This window comes from Sitophilus oryzae, unplaced genomic scaffold (genome assembly GCF_002938485.1).
Source record: "Sitophilus oryzae breed Bouriz unplaced genomic scaffold, Soryzae_2.0 scaffold_1974_pilon_pilon, whole genome shotgun sequence".
Classification (NCBI taxonomy): Eukaryota; Metazoa; Arthropoda; class Insecta; order Coleoptera; family Curculionidae; genus Sitophilus; species Sitophilus oryzae.
Window position 1 is genome coordinate 1,297,417 of NW_022146695.1, and position 13,743 is coordinate 1,311,159.

The 13,743-nt window shown below is 31.7% G+C and overlaps 3 protein-coding genes across 13 annotated transcripts in view; all 3 read left to right on the plus strand.

Moving 5' to 3' along the window:
* LOC115883686 (protein groucho) overlaps positions 1 to 994 on the plus strand; it is a 144,572-nt gene extending 143,578 nt beyond the window's left edge. For all 8 annotated transcript variants that reach the window (XM_030902072.1, XM_030902074.1, XM_030902071.1 and 5 more), the window contains one exon: positions 415 to 994. In XM_030902072.1, coding sequence (XP_030757932.1) covers positions 415 to 522 — 108 coding nt within the window. In that variant the 3' untranslated portion in view covers positions 523 to 994. The remainder of the gene's footprint in view (positions 1 to 414) is intronic.
* Positions 995 to 1,715: 721 nt separating this feature from the next.
* Positions 1,716 to 4,331, plus strand: LOC115883684 (putative sodium-coupled neutral amino acid transporter 10). The gene has a single exon (XM_030902070.1). The coding sequence runs from the start codon at positions 1,861 to 1,863 to the stop codon at positions 4,195 to 4,197; it is 2,337 nt and encodes a 778-aa protein (XP_030757930.1). The 5' UTR covers positions 1,716 to 1,860; the 3' UTR covers positions 4,198 to 4,331.
* Positions 4,332 to 4,541: 210 nt separating this feature from the next.
* The window catches only part of LOC115883678 (unconventional myosin-IXa-like), a 56,723-nt gene continuing 47,521 nt past the window's right edge, over positions 4,542 to 13,743 (plus strand). For 3 of the 4 annotated variants that reach the window (XM_030902059.1, XM_030902061.1, XM_030902063.1), the window contains exons 1-4: positions 5,732 to 6,294; positions 6,816 to 7,016; positions 7,072 to 7,209; positions 10,470 to 10,672. In XM_030902059.1, coding sequence (XP_030757919.1) covers positions 6,978 to 7,016; positions 7,072 to 7,209; positions 10,470 to 10,672 — 380 coding nt within the window. In that variant the 5' untranslated portion in view covers positions 5,732 to 6,294; positions 6,816 to 6,977. Of the gene's footprint in view, positions 4,727 to 5,731; positions 6,295 to 6,815; positions 7,017 to 7,071; positions 7,210 to 10,469; positions 10,673 to 13,743 lie in introns of those variants that run through there. The other variant, XM_030902060.1, reaches the window with a different exon arrangement.

Sequence of the window (13,743 nt, forward strand, 5' to 3'; positions counted from 1 at the left end):
GATTTATATCATACAACTTGTCATTATGTGTTATTATAAAAAAAGGGATAAGCAATATCTCTTATATAGCTCAATCAATAAAAGTTGATGTGCACGTCATCAAAGTATTCATGAATTTACGTCCCAGGGTTGCCACGGCTCTTACTTCTGACAAGTATCAAATTTGTAATCTTGTCGCCCAATTTTTATCATATCATATTTAATAATGATTGGAGACGGACGACGCAAGACGGATGCATATAAACACATCTTTCGTTTCTACTATACATGTTATAAATTTCAATGACAAATTTGCTTTCAAATGCATAATGTATGTGCACAGTTAAGTAAAACCTCTAGTAGTACTAGAATTATAGCCAGGAACTTTTATTTTAAAATTTACAGTTTTTAACTCTGTTTTCTTTTTTGTTGCAGTCGAAAGAATCCTCAAGTGTGCTAAGTTGTGATATATCGACGGACGATAAGTACATAGTGACCGGTTCTGGTGACAAAAAGGCAACAGTCTACGAAGTGATATACTGAACGGACCTTTAGTGAATTACTCCATGTAGACAGGGGCGTGGCTATGAACGATGAAAACACGCGTCAAAGTGCGCGTCTGCGTGTAGTGTCTAAAGGGAAATTTTCTCGTATGAGTTCCATACCATGAGTTCAAAATTCTTTTGTAGTTCATATCAACCATTTTTTCATAGTTCACAGCTAGTGAGAAAAATCAGGTCGATAACCGTTCTACATGACATAAGTATTAAAAAAATATTGACAGTTACTAGAGTTCAGTAATTTTTGATATGATTGGTAAAATGTTTTATAACTGTCTAATACCCATGGTGGGCACTCATGACTAGAAAGTGACCTTATAAGAATACGGAGATCAGCTTTGCCAAGATGCACAAGATTGTTATTTTGTGTCAATGTTTTTTCCTCCTTATCATTTTACAGAATGATTATTTTCAAATTTTATCCTGACAATGGAAATAAAATTTTATGTGTATAACATGTTTGTTTTATTCAAATGTGACCTTTTTGATAATAGTTAATGAATCAGGGAATATTTTAGACAACATCCAAAAAAATGACATCAAAGAAACAATTTATCTCTGAATTACCTCTACACTCCATACTGTGACTCAAATGACAGGCAAATGTCACTGTGATACATCCACTAATCCACTTGGTGGACAGATATTAAAAATCACAATACTATGACTTCTAAACTGGCTTAATGACTTTCAATTGATAAATTAATATTGTAAAACAAAGTTAGTAAGAAAATATCGATTTGTGATTTAAAATTGTTAACCAAAAATCTATATGTACCTAAAAAAATTGTGCTAAAATCTGTATTAAAAAATCTACAATACATTTGCTGTCCTCCATTCGTGAATTTCAAGTTCCAGAGCTTTACGCCGTGGGCTACTCGAGAACCGTTCTGAAAGGAGCTGTGCGCGATAGCCTGGTGCCTCCATGGCGTGGAACAGTTCTGAACTTTATAACTCAATTGAATGGAGTGAGAGCACAGTGAGAGTATCGCGTTCTTGAACAGTTCAGCGCTGCACAACTGCGTGAATGGAGGACAAATATACCATAAAATATACATTTCATATTTCATGAAGAAATAACTTCCATTCTTCCAGTCCATAGATCACTTGTATTTCCTTTAGTTTTTTATACTCTGAGGTACTACTTAATTAATATTAATCTGAGGTCTTCGTCCTTCGTCTATCAACTGTCAATTTTTATAGGTTATAATTTTCGTTTGTTTATGTCTCAAAAAAATTTAGTTTTAAAGTTATTTTCTGAAAAAAGGACGTGTATTTAACAAAATCAGTTTGAGTCAGAAATGTAATCACCAAAACTACAATGGATTATCACACTGGTTATATAGTGACCCTTGCCAACAGTATTATCGGCGTAAGCATTTTGGCAATGCCGTATTGTTTCAAGCAAACCGGAATATTATTGTCTCTAATAATGCTGTTACTGAGTAATTTGATAACACGATTAACCTGCCATTTCCTGATCAAGTCAGCAATAATGTCCAGAAGAAAAACCTTTGAGTATTTAGCATATCACATATTTGGAAGTTTAGGAAAATTTGCCATTGATGTTGGAATGATCGGTTTCCTTATTGGCACGTGCATAGCCTTCTTTGTAGTTATGGGTGATTTGGGGCCAGAATTTATATCCGAGTTAACTGGTCGAGATATGGATAATACAATGAGAACAGTTATTCTAGTAGCACTAGCAGTTCTTTGTATTTTACCTTTAGGGCTTCTAAGAAATGTTGATAGTTTACATGGAGTCTCAAAAGCTACAATCGGATTCTATTTTTGTTTTGTGCTGAAGATTAGTATTGAAGCAATGCCACATATTTTTACAGGGGACTGGATAAATAAGGTAGAATTTTGGAGACCTGCCGGAATAATACAATGCCTACCAATTTTTTCTATGGCTTTATCATGCCAGAGTCAGCTGTTTGAAATCTATCAAGCTGTTCATAATCCTACACTCGATCAAATGAACCATGTTGTTAAAAACGCCATTAATATTTGTACAGCGGTTTATTTTTGTGTAGGTTTGTTTGGATACATTGCTTTTGCCCATAAGAGTTTTACTGGAAATATCCTTATGAGTTTTGAACCATCTACATTGACAAACGTTCTAAAGCTTGGTTTTGTTTTATCTGTTGCATTTAGCTTTCCTTTGGTAGTTTTTCCTTGTCGAGCTAGTGTACATTCGTTGATATATAGAGACGTACATTCCTTGCATGAGAGTACAAGTAATTACATTCCTGAAGGCAGATTTAAGGGCATTACAATAGCTATAATTTGTATCTCATTACTCGTGGGTATAATGATACCAAATATTGAACTAGTACTTGGACTTATTGGGTCTACTATTGGTATTGCTGTTTGTGTACTTTTTCCAGTTTTGTGTTTTATTTACATTTCTACCAAAAATACTAATGAAAGGCTGTTGGCTAAGTTTATTTTTGCTATTGGTTTTATACTCATGATCTTGGGAACATTTGAGAATTTCAATAGGTTAGATAAAATTGAGTCGTTTTCTACAACAGTAAATCCCATAACTGAAAAGAAAGACGTGCTTAAAATTATTGAAAATCCAATAAGCAATTTGAAAAAGGATGATATGGACTTAATAAATAAACCCTTGAAGTCTGCTGAAGGTGCTGTCAATGAAAAAATTAATCAATCCAAAATTGAAACCATTAAAATAATAACTGAGAGAAGTTTGGATATAAGGCATGAACCTCCTGAACCAATTGAACCGCAAGAACCTGAGAAGGTTGCAGAACAAGAGGAAATTAAACCAATACCGGAGGTGGTGAAAGTTGAAGAAATAATTAAGCTTGGTCCTGTTGAAATTGAAAGTAATATAAAGAATCAGTCTAAAAACGATGAAGTTGATATTGAAGCAATCAAAAAGGATGAAACTGAAATGAAATTACAAGTTGAAGAACAGAAACAGGAAGATTCTCATTTAGAAGAACACAAAATTATATTAGATACTATTCAAAAACAGAACGAAGTACAGGAAGAAATTGTGAAGCAACAGAAGAAATTGATTGAAGTAATTCAAGAGCAGAACCAGCAAAAGGTAAATGAAGAAAAAATGAAAGCGGTAAAAGAAATAGAGAGTATAGCGTTAAAAGCTATAGAAAAAATCAGTAGCGATGTAAAAGAAAATGAAAAAATCGTTGCCAAATTAGAAAAGGATGTAAAAGAAAAAGTAAATTCTGAAGAAAGACCACCGGAGAATAAAGAAATAAATGTCAACGCGCTTAAAATTGAAAACATACTTTTAAAAAATCAAGTAAAAGTCAACTCCGAATCAATAAATTCATCGAAAGCAAAAAATATTCTGCCGCACAAAATTGAAGAAATTCCAAAACCTGTGAAGAATGTGGAACAGAAAATTAATACAACAAATGCTAATAACAATACTGCACCTTTGTTTATAAATTTAGGCCAAAATTCAAAAGGCGATGAAGATAAACCATCTATAAACAACATTCCTTTACCAATAATAAATTCAGTGAAATTATCAACAAAAACTTTGAACAAAACGAATGATAAAACAGATAATAAGATAAAAAAAGACATTTTATTGGATGATGACACCAATGTGATGAGAAGAGATATTTTAGCTTATATAAGTACAAAAAGAAAAAGATAATAAAAAATAGTATAAATTTCAATTTTTGTTCCTCTGTATATTATATTTATTGTTAACAACTTAACGAAGTGTATATTTGTACATATTTTTTTTTGTATGCGTTACTTGTTACTATCTGAGAAACTGTAAATAAATATTTATGTATAAACGCTGATGCTATTTACCAATTTATCTTTTTAAATAAAAAATTATTGTGAAAATAAATATATCTTTCAATAATTCCACATTTTATCGAAATTTAAACAGTATTAAATAGATTAGATATAAAATATCTAACATGTAAACCTGCACTATTCAAAATTATTTCGATTCATTCTTTAGAGAAAAAAATTATGAATTACTCACAGTTGACTAATAATTTCCTAGATCAAATAATTACAACAAAGTGATATTATTTGTGTAAAGTCTCATTATGAATGAAAAGTTAAATTTCATTATGGTAAGATAAATAATCATGTCAAGATGTAATAGAATTAGAAAACGGTAGAAAAAGATCAGTTTTTTCTTTAATTTGGACAATACAAATTAAGTAAGTTTTATTCAGATTGATAATATTAAGTTAGTTTAAAATAGCGAATTGCCAGTACATTTTAAGAACTGCCCTCCCTTTTTCAATATAAATATGACCTAATTAACAAAGCTAATTAATAACTTACCATACACTTCTTTACTTTTTGATGCAGAAAAGAAAGATTCACGAAAGATTCATATTTAGCGCGCAAACTACGCAATCGTCAAATATGTCAATAGGCCACGTGACATAGTCGCATAGTTGCCAAATCGAATTGCTTTTTTCTTTAAGATGTTAATTTTCCTCTGAATTTTCATTATATTATTAGACTTTGTTTAGATTAAAAAGAACATTAGAAAATTAAGTAATAAGGTAATAATTAAGAATTAATTCTATCTTTTGAGAACAGTATATTGGGACTTTGTTTTAAGTAATAGGACATTATTTTTATTATGATAAATAATAAATTAAAAAATATGACAATGTGTAGAAAAACGTTTTCTTATTTCTTTACCTTTTGCTTTTTTATCATGTATATTATTTTAAAGAGGCATAGGCCTTTTAAGATATTACTTAACTTAAATTATTAAATATTAAAAATATAAATTTAATTAAGCGTTTAGGGAAACCTATCAAGCAGTATTTCAAAATTATATGAATTTAAATTCTTATATATTTATTATTATTATGGATGTAGATAACGTCTTTTTACTATTAACTGTAGAGCAATAATTTATATATTTTAAAAAGATAAGTAGATTAACCATAAAATAAAAATAAAACGGTGCAGTCTTATTTAGGGTGCAGTTCTCAATCTATATCTCTATAGAATTATTTGAGAGTATTATTATACTTTAAGCAATAGTTCAAATTATTTAGCTATTTTGCTACCCTTTTTCATCAGCAAACCATATATGAAAAAAAAATTCTGAATTTATTTTATATTTAAAAATGCAGTAGAAATAGATATGAGGATTTCGATGTGGCAACGTTGGGTGGCCTTGATAAGTTGATATTCCGCATCCTATGGTCTGTCGTTAGTTGTAATGTCGGTTGAGATTTTACATAAATAAAAAATGGTAGTTGTGGTGTTCCTTTCGCGGAAAGTGGCCCGTGGACCTGAAATAGAACGATTCCAAGCTTCCGTCGTCTATTTGCGCGTCTAGATCGATCGAAACCCAAATATGGGACGCGATTTTGCCGTGTTGAAGTAACAGTTCGCGCTGTATGGGCGGGTTCGGAAACTGCTATGTGGATGTATTTCACTTGTTTATTGCCAATGTTTCGCATCCTGCTGGCGGAGACTGAAGTTATATTCTTAATTAATTCCAATTAAATTTTCGCCGTTCCCAATTGCAAAGCGTACAGGCGAAATAATCGTACTTTTATTCTCGCTTTTGGGCCGAAGAAGCAACATGTGACCCCAATCTGACATTTCTCCCCCGTGAATCGACCCTTCGCTTGTTGTCTTACGAATCTTAAAATAGCAGATTTGGTGGCAACAAGAAAAAAAAAACGATAGAGTGCATTCAAAGGCTCCGATTGCAACTGCAACGTTCGTGTTTTGCTGACAAAGTTTCTTTTTGGTATGTACCCAACAGAGGTTTGCAGTTTTCAGGGCAATGATACCTATTCTTTGATTGTGGTTCAGGAGCAATTATACCTTACTATATAATTAAATAAAATTGTTATTAATGGAATAGTTGTTGCAGTTTACAGTTTGAAGTTTCTTTGTACAGATGGAATATATATTTATTTTGCTGCAGGATAATATTTGTAGTTTAAAATTACCATGACAGTACACACTTGAGTTAACTAATTTCCAATAATAGTGTTATCATAAATAGTGGGAAAATCTTTGGTAAATTCTATTGTCTTTTTTGTATACTACATTATTTAATATAATTATATATTTTGCTCAAGGCTTCCATAGTTCTTCTTTAAATGTTAGGTTAAAGTATTCAGTTTTATAAAATCTGTTTATGAATTATCATCATCTGCTACCTATTTATCCAAGCCACATTTAATTTTATAACTTGTATTTTGGCAAAAATTCATCATGATATGACGTAATTATTATTTTCCTAGCCAAACATTTATTTTACAGTTTGTTGAAATATACTACGCCAGATGCTATATAATATTGTCAAAATAAACAAGGTCGAAAAAACGAAAATCATAAATAAAAATGGACCAGTCTCGACAATTCAGGTGTGAAAATGTTGTTCGAAGAAAACCACATACATTTTAAGCATAAGGATTGTCAATAATGATGCCCGCAATGGAGAACAACAGATACATTTTACAGGTACATTTCAGTAAAAAACAGTCTAATTACAATTACTAAAACACAATTAACTCAGGTCTATGTGGGAGCCCTAAGTAGTCTCTATGAGGCTCTTAGCGTGGAGGCCAGCAAACAGACTACATCAGAAGAGATAGTAGCCTGTATTGTGGAAAGATTGTCACTAAATGAAAATGCATCCTACGAGCTTACGGAGGTGAGTTTATTGTATTAAAAATCAATACGCAAGTGTCTATATAAATAGATCATTGTAGTACTTAGTGCATTCATTCGAAGAAACAATAAGATGAGAAGATTAGGATTACTAAAGAATAAAGCCTTTTGGAGCAAGCATAGAGCTTGTTCTTATAATACTTAACATAAAATAAATACTTGTATAATAACAGGATTTTTAGGACAAGGGCATTTAGCTTCTTATAATACCTACCCAGTATAGAATACAAATTGTATAATAACTGGATTATTTTTTTAAATGTTCTGGTTAAAAAATAAATCTAGTCTGTTTTTATACATTTTTTGTCTAGTTGTAGTTGTTTATTTTATGAGAAGTATCTGTTACAGTATCTAGTTACATTTTGTATAAAAACTTTATTTTTTAATAATTCTAGGTGCAACTTGATATTTACCAAAATTTTAACAAAAATAAGTTTGATTATTTTATTTTACACTTATCTCTGTCTACAGTCTACACATAATGTTAAAAAAAACCTGTTTAATAAAAACTTATTAAGTAAAACATCGTTAACGAAAAATGGAAGCCTCTTCAAACACAAATTTATAAAACATTCTCTGCAGAAATGCATCATTTTCTTTTTTCCAACTTTAGAATAACTGAACTCAGCGTTACATGGAAACATGTTCCAGGTTTACATTCTAAACTCTTTTCTAAACATAAGTACACAAAAAACTTCTTGCGGAGATATGTCATTTACATGAATAAAATAGTGTTAACTTTAGAGAAGAACTGTCTAACAGGTAGTGGTGTTGGTAGCGAATATTTCCATTCGAATTTTGCAGGAAATTTCAGAAATTTCCGAAATATTCTGTCCCAAAATCGCGAATATTCGCAAAAATGTGAATTTTGCAAGAAATATCTTTTCAAAATTCAACACATTGAGCAAAAATTTAACGAAAGTGCCTATTCTTAAATCAGAAGAAAAAGAATGCTTCGCCGCCTTACAAAATAGAAAACGTATGGCTCTTAAACCAATGCATTTTGTCGCGAATCTCTTGGACCTCTCTGTTTCCTGGGAGAGCACCTTAACAATGAAGAATACTGTGGAATTTATCAACAACAAACATCCTCAGTTTGTCAATAATAAAGAAGCCATTTTTACAGATGTAACAAATTATTGCGTCACATCGGGTTTATGGGCTCTCGACTACGTTTGGATGTCAGTTAAAAATGTAGACTGTCTAAGTTGGTTGCAAGTAATGTGTAAAAATACTCAGTTGAAATATTTAGCTGTTGCTCTACTGTCTTTACCAACGTCATCTGCAGCCACTGAGAGAAGTTTCAGTACTTACAGTTTTATCCATACTAAAAAAAGGAATCGCTTAACTGCACAAAGAGGCCAAATAATGTTCGTAGCTCATAACAATAAATTAGTACTACAAAAACAAAAAGTGGATATGGAGCATGATATTCAACAACATGAAACTCCTCCAGAACCACTCGAAGCCGTAGAGGTAGAGGTCCATCCTTCAGAATCAGAAGCAGATGATACATCAAATATATCTGATTTGGAAATAGAAACTGACGAAGACAGTACTACTACTACTATAATACCCTATGAAGATGGGACCAGCACGGTATTCAGTTATTTGTGTTTTACCTTTTTTTAAATTTATATTTCGTGCTTTTTTGTTTTTTTAACTAATATTATGTTTATTGTTTTTTTTTCACTTACATGTTGGTATCAAATGTCTATCTAATTTATTCTTTTATTGTATCAACAAAAAATATGTAAAATTTTAAAATTTTATAAATTTCCGAAAGTTTCGGAAATTTCCTGCAACAATCAAAAATTTCTGAAATATTAACATCACTACTAACAGGACACTGTCTCCTCAACGAACACCTCAGTAGGCTGAAACTGAGAAACAACGGCGAATGCAGATTTTGTGGGGAAAATGGGGAAATACCTTATCACTGAGTGCACCGAGACGACGACCATTCGTGCCATGAACCTTGGTACGTCTGATGTGGAAGGATGGAGAGCTGGCCTCTGTGGAGCCGTCTCAGATACTGGCTTTTGTTAAAGTCCTGAGACTGTATGATGAGTTATAACTCAAGAAAGGGGAACACACAATAGATCTATAAGGTCGCGGTGATTAACTCCCTTCCTAAACATTCTATAATCTCTAATATCTGGTCATTGAAACTGCGTGGTCTATATTTTAATGCATGCGACAGAGATAAATATAAATGAACGGTTGGCGGACAGAGAGACACGATAAAAAGCGGCATGCAGTGTTGCCGGTTTTTACGTGTGTAGAAAAAGATAAACTGATTTAAAAACTTTCATGCATACAACTGAAATGAAGATAATATATCTAAGCTAAATGTAATCTATTACAGCTGTAGTAAAATCAGTAACTAATTGTAAAAAATAAAGTTCCAACACTACATGCAACATTTATCATAAACGCCTACTTGTGCGGTTTGAAATTCCGATGCAAAATCCGACAATACCGCATAGAAGAAATGTATCAACCCAACTTTTATCTCTTTTTAATACATTTGATTTTCCATTAAGCTGTCTACATCACTGTTTTACACGTTAAAATCCAGACCACACAGTTTAGATGTCCAGATGGGTATAAATACATCTTTCTGTTTTACGTTCTAAACGTAATTCTAAACATAAATGGCAAGAAATTCTTTGCTGAAATTCATCGTTTTCATTTTTGAAAAGATTATAGTAAAATTAATTTTAAGAAATATTAGTAAAAATGTGAAAATATGAAAATTTTGAACCCACAGCAATCAAATTTGTATTAAAATTATTAAAAAAAAAACAGTATCACAACCTAAGATCACAACAAAACAGCTTATAGCGTGTTTCGATTGTTAGATTGCTAGTGTAGTTTTAAACTTGCTATATTTTATTAATAAATGAAAATGGTATCTTAATTATGCTCAGAAAAATGTCTAGAATGAAAAACAGAAACATGTTTTCATGTAACTGGTTTCAGCTATTCTAAACTTGCAAAACTGAAAATTATGTATTTCCGCAGAAAAAATTCCGTGACTTTTTATTTGGAAAGGCTTCCCAATAATACTAAAAACAAATATTTCTTATATAACTGATTTCAGCTAAACGGAAGTTGAGCTAGAACTAATTTTGGAAATGAACCAAATTATAAAAAATGAGATTGAAAAACTGGTTTAATATCTTATCAAATAAGATGGTTAGATGAGGATTATTATAATATTTTTGTTGTTTTGAATAGGTTATTGGAGATGATTTTGGCCAGGAATGCAAAGAACGCAGCCTCTCGAATCAGGAGAGTCCAGTTCAGTTGATGATGCTGTGGCCGAAAAATACGCCCGACAAAACGTCATACAGATTCTACCTTAGGGAGAAAATTATCGATCATGCTTGGAGAGATCAGTTTGTCATGGATCCACAGTTGATTAAAGACTATTTTCACAGGTGAGAATTTGTTTATACAGGGTGAGTTTCCTACGATGTTCTCTCTATAGGTATCTCGGAAACTACTGGAGATACAGACTCGGTTAAATGGGGAAAGAATTGCAGTTTTGTGGGGTCATAAATGAGAGGCTGATAGCAAAAGTGGGTTAAAATTTTACTCTCGGCAAAAACGGTTTGCGTTTTTCAGAGGGCAAAAGCGGTTTAAGTAGCAATGAGAGCAAAAATGAGAGAAAGAAACTTTACCGTAAAAATGGGTTATAATTATATGCCACTTTTACTCTAAGATTAAAAATATTCCTTTTTTGTCCGAAGAAAAATCGTTAAATTAATATTAGATAAAAAAATCTGTTTGCGTATTTGCCAGTCAGTTTATTCATGTTCCTCTAGTTTTCTATACAAAATAACATTTGCACCATATGCAACAAGTAGTGTAAAAATCAACTTTTATAAGCTTTTATTTAACTTGCTTTGTATGTATGTTTGTTCGGGGCAAATCTTGTAAGCTAAATTAGAACCACTTCCTTTGATTGTAGGAAATTATACATTTTTTACAAGGCATGACCAGAATTTTTGACAGCTGTTAAAATGGCGGCCAAAATGGCGCCATTTTTTGAGGTTTTTGATTTTTTAAAATTCTATTATAAAAAAATTTATTATAATATAGGTATATTGTGGGTATATACATATGAAAAAAAATATGTGGGCGGCTATCTTGAAAAAATGACAGTTTAATGACATGTCAAAATTTCGAAGTGAACCGATGTTGATAAAAATCGACATAATAATATATATATTTATATATATAATCGAATATATATATATATATATATATATATATATATATATATATATATATATATATATATATATATATATATATATATATATATATATAGGATGGCCATGGGCTAAAATGAAGAAAGAAGAAAAAATTCAGCTGTCAGAATTGACAGCTGTCCAAAAAAATTTCAAAGTTGTCCGATTTTGATAAAAATCAATATATTGGATGCCCCCTACCCCATAGTCGGTTTTCGTTTTATTTGTCTCACATTTGAACTGTCAAATTTGACAGCTGTCGTTTTTTTTTAAGTTCTCCTTTGTTAATGAAAATCGATATACATATTATTAGGATGCCCATAGAAAGTTATTTAAGAAAAACCAGCATAACTAAAAAGTAAAAATAAATTTTAAGAAAAAGAACTTTTTTTAAAAACAAGCTTTTATTTAAATACAAAAAAAAAACTTTTTTCTTTAAAAATTTTATTATGAACTTTATAACGTCATTACATAATTTTAATATTATATTAAATCTTGTCGCGAGATTTGAGTGTACAGTTGCACTCATAAAAAACCTGGTACGACAACTTTACTTTAAGTATATACAATATACATGACAATCTAAAACCTGTGTCTACCCTGTCTCATTTTGAAAGTTTGTCTTATGATACACCACTAGAAAAGGAATTACAAGATAAAGTTGTCGTACAACTGTACACTCAAATCTCGCTACAAGCTTTTATATAATATAAAATTATGTAATGACGTTATAAAAGTTCATAATAAAAATTTTAAAGAATTTTTTTTTTCTTTTTAGTGTATTTAAATTGCTAAGGGCATAAAATCAGTTCTATGAATTGATTTTTACAACGTTATAGCTGGGGGGGTAAGGGTGGGGGGGGCGTTGTGACTCCGCCCCATAAAAAGTATAAAAATATTATATTCTTCCGTATTACACGTGCGGACACAATCAATGCAAATACGTATGTGGTCCCAGTCCGCATTTTCTTTTCGAAAAATCGCATAAAAAGAGGGAGTAATTTAATTTTTCTATGAAATATATTTTTCTTCAAATGGCATCGGCGGCGGCGGTCCGTGTGTGATATCAAAGCGCGTGCCGAAGTCAAAAGTGCCGACCAGATATAAACTAAACAAGTTATATTCGGAAGTGCACATCTAGACAATGGAAATAATTTTTGTATAATTATATTCTTCACTTTTGAAAATTTCCGAGCCGTTAGGCTTTTATATTTTCCTATAACTAAAATACTGTGTTTTGTAATATCAAACTCATTATCTTATAGGTATAAAAATGTGTGAAACACAAAAAATTATATAAACAGCAGTACAGCAGTGTGAAGCAAAAAAAATATAAATAATTACTATATCAATAGGTATATACCGTATGATAAAAAAAACGGCATCCAGTTGGCTTGGAAATAAACATCAATGACATTCCCCATATAATTTTACATATAAAATGACAGCGAACTTCATTTCATAGTCATCGCTGACGCCGTTCTTTTTTCGGTCATATTGTATCTTTTAAAAGATTTAAATCTTTTTTAAAATAACTTAAGTCGTTAAAAAAAGATTTAAGTATTTTAAGTCATCTTTCGAAATAAATGAAATGACTTAAGTCATTTGATTTATCGACTTAAAATCAAATGACTTAAGTCACTAAAATGATTGCTTCAGTCACTAAAAAGTTTTCTGTGAGCTTGCAGCTCTGCTAGAGATGCTTTGCCATACTGAACAACACCATAGACAAGAAAGATAAACAACACACTAAAATAGGTGCAAAAACACGAAATAAAATTTAGTATGAAGTGCAGTTTTACACGGAGCGGAGCATTCGCTCAAACCGTCCGCGCTGATCGTCCCTGTTGTGCCGTTTCACATGGAGCGGGCCGTCCGGCGTCCGCGCGGACCGTCCGTTTATTGAAGAGGTACTATGAGCTTGTATGAGTATTTTGACATGGGCGCGGATGGTCCGCCCGTATGATTTTTCCAACAGCCATCCGTCGATCCCTTCTTCGACGGATCATCCGCGCCTATGTGAAAGTATTCATACATTCAATACTCATGGTACTTGTTCAACCAATGGGCGATCTACAGGTGAAAGTACTCCGTCAATTCTTAAAATACACACAATGGTCCACGATGGTCCGCACGTCCGCTCCATGTGAAACAGCACTCAATACTCAATAGTATTATAAAAACGTCCCTTCGATAGTACATAAATACGGCAGCGCGCAGAGGTAAAAGAACCATTTTCTTATCGTCTATCGAAT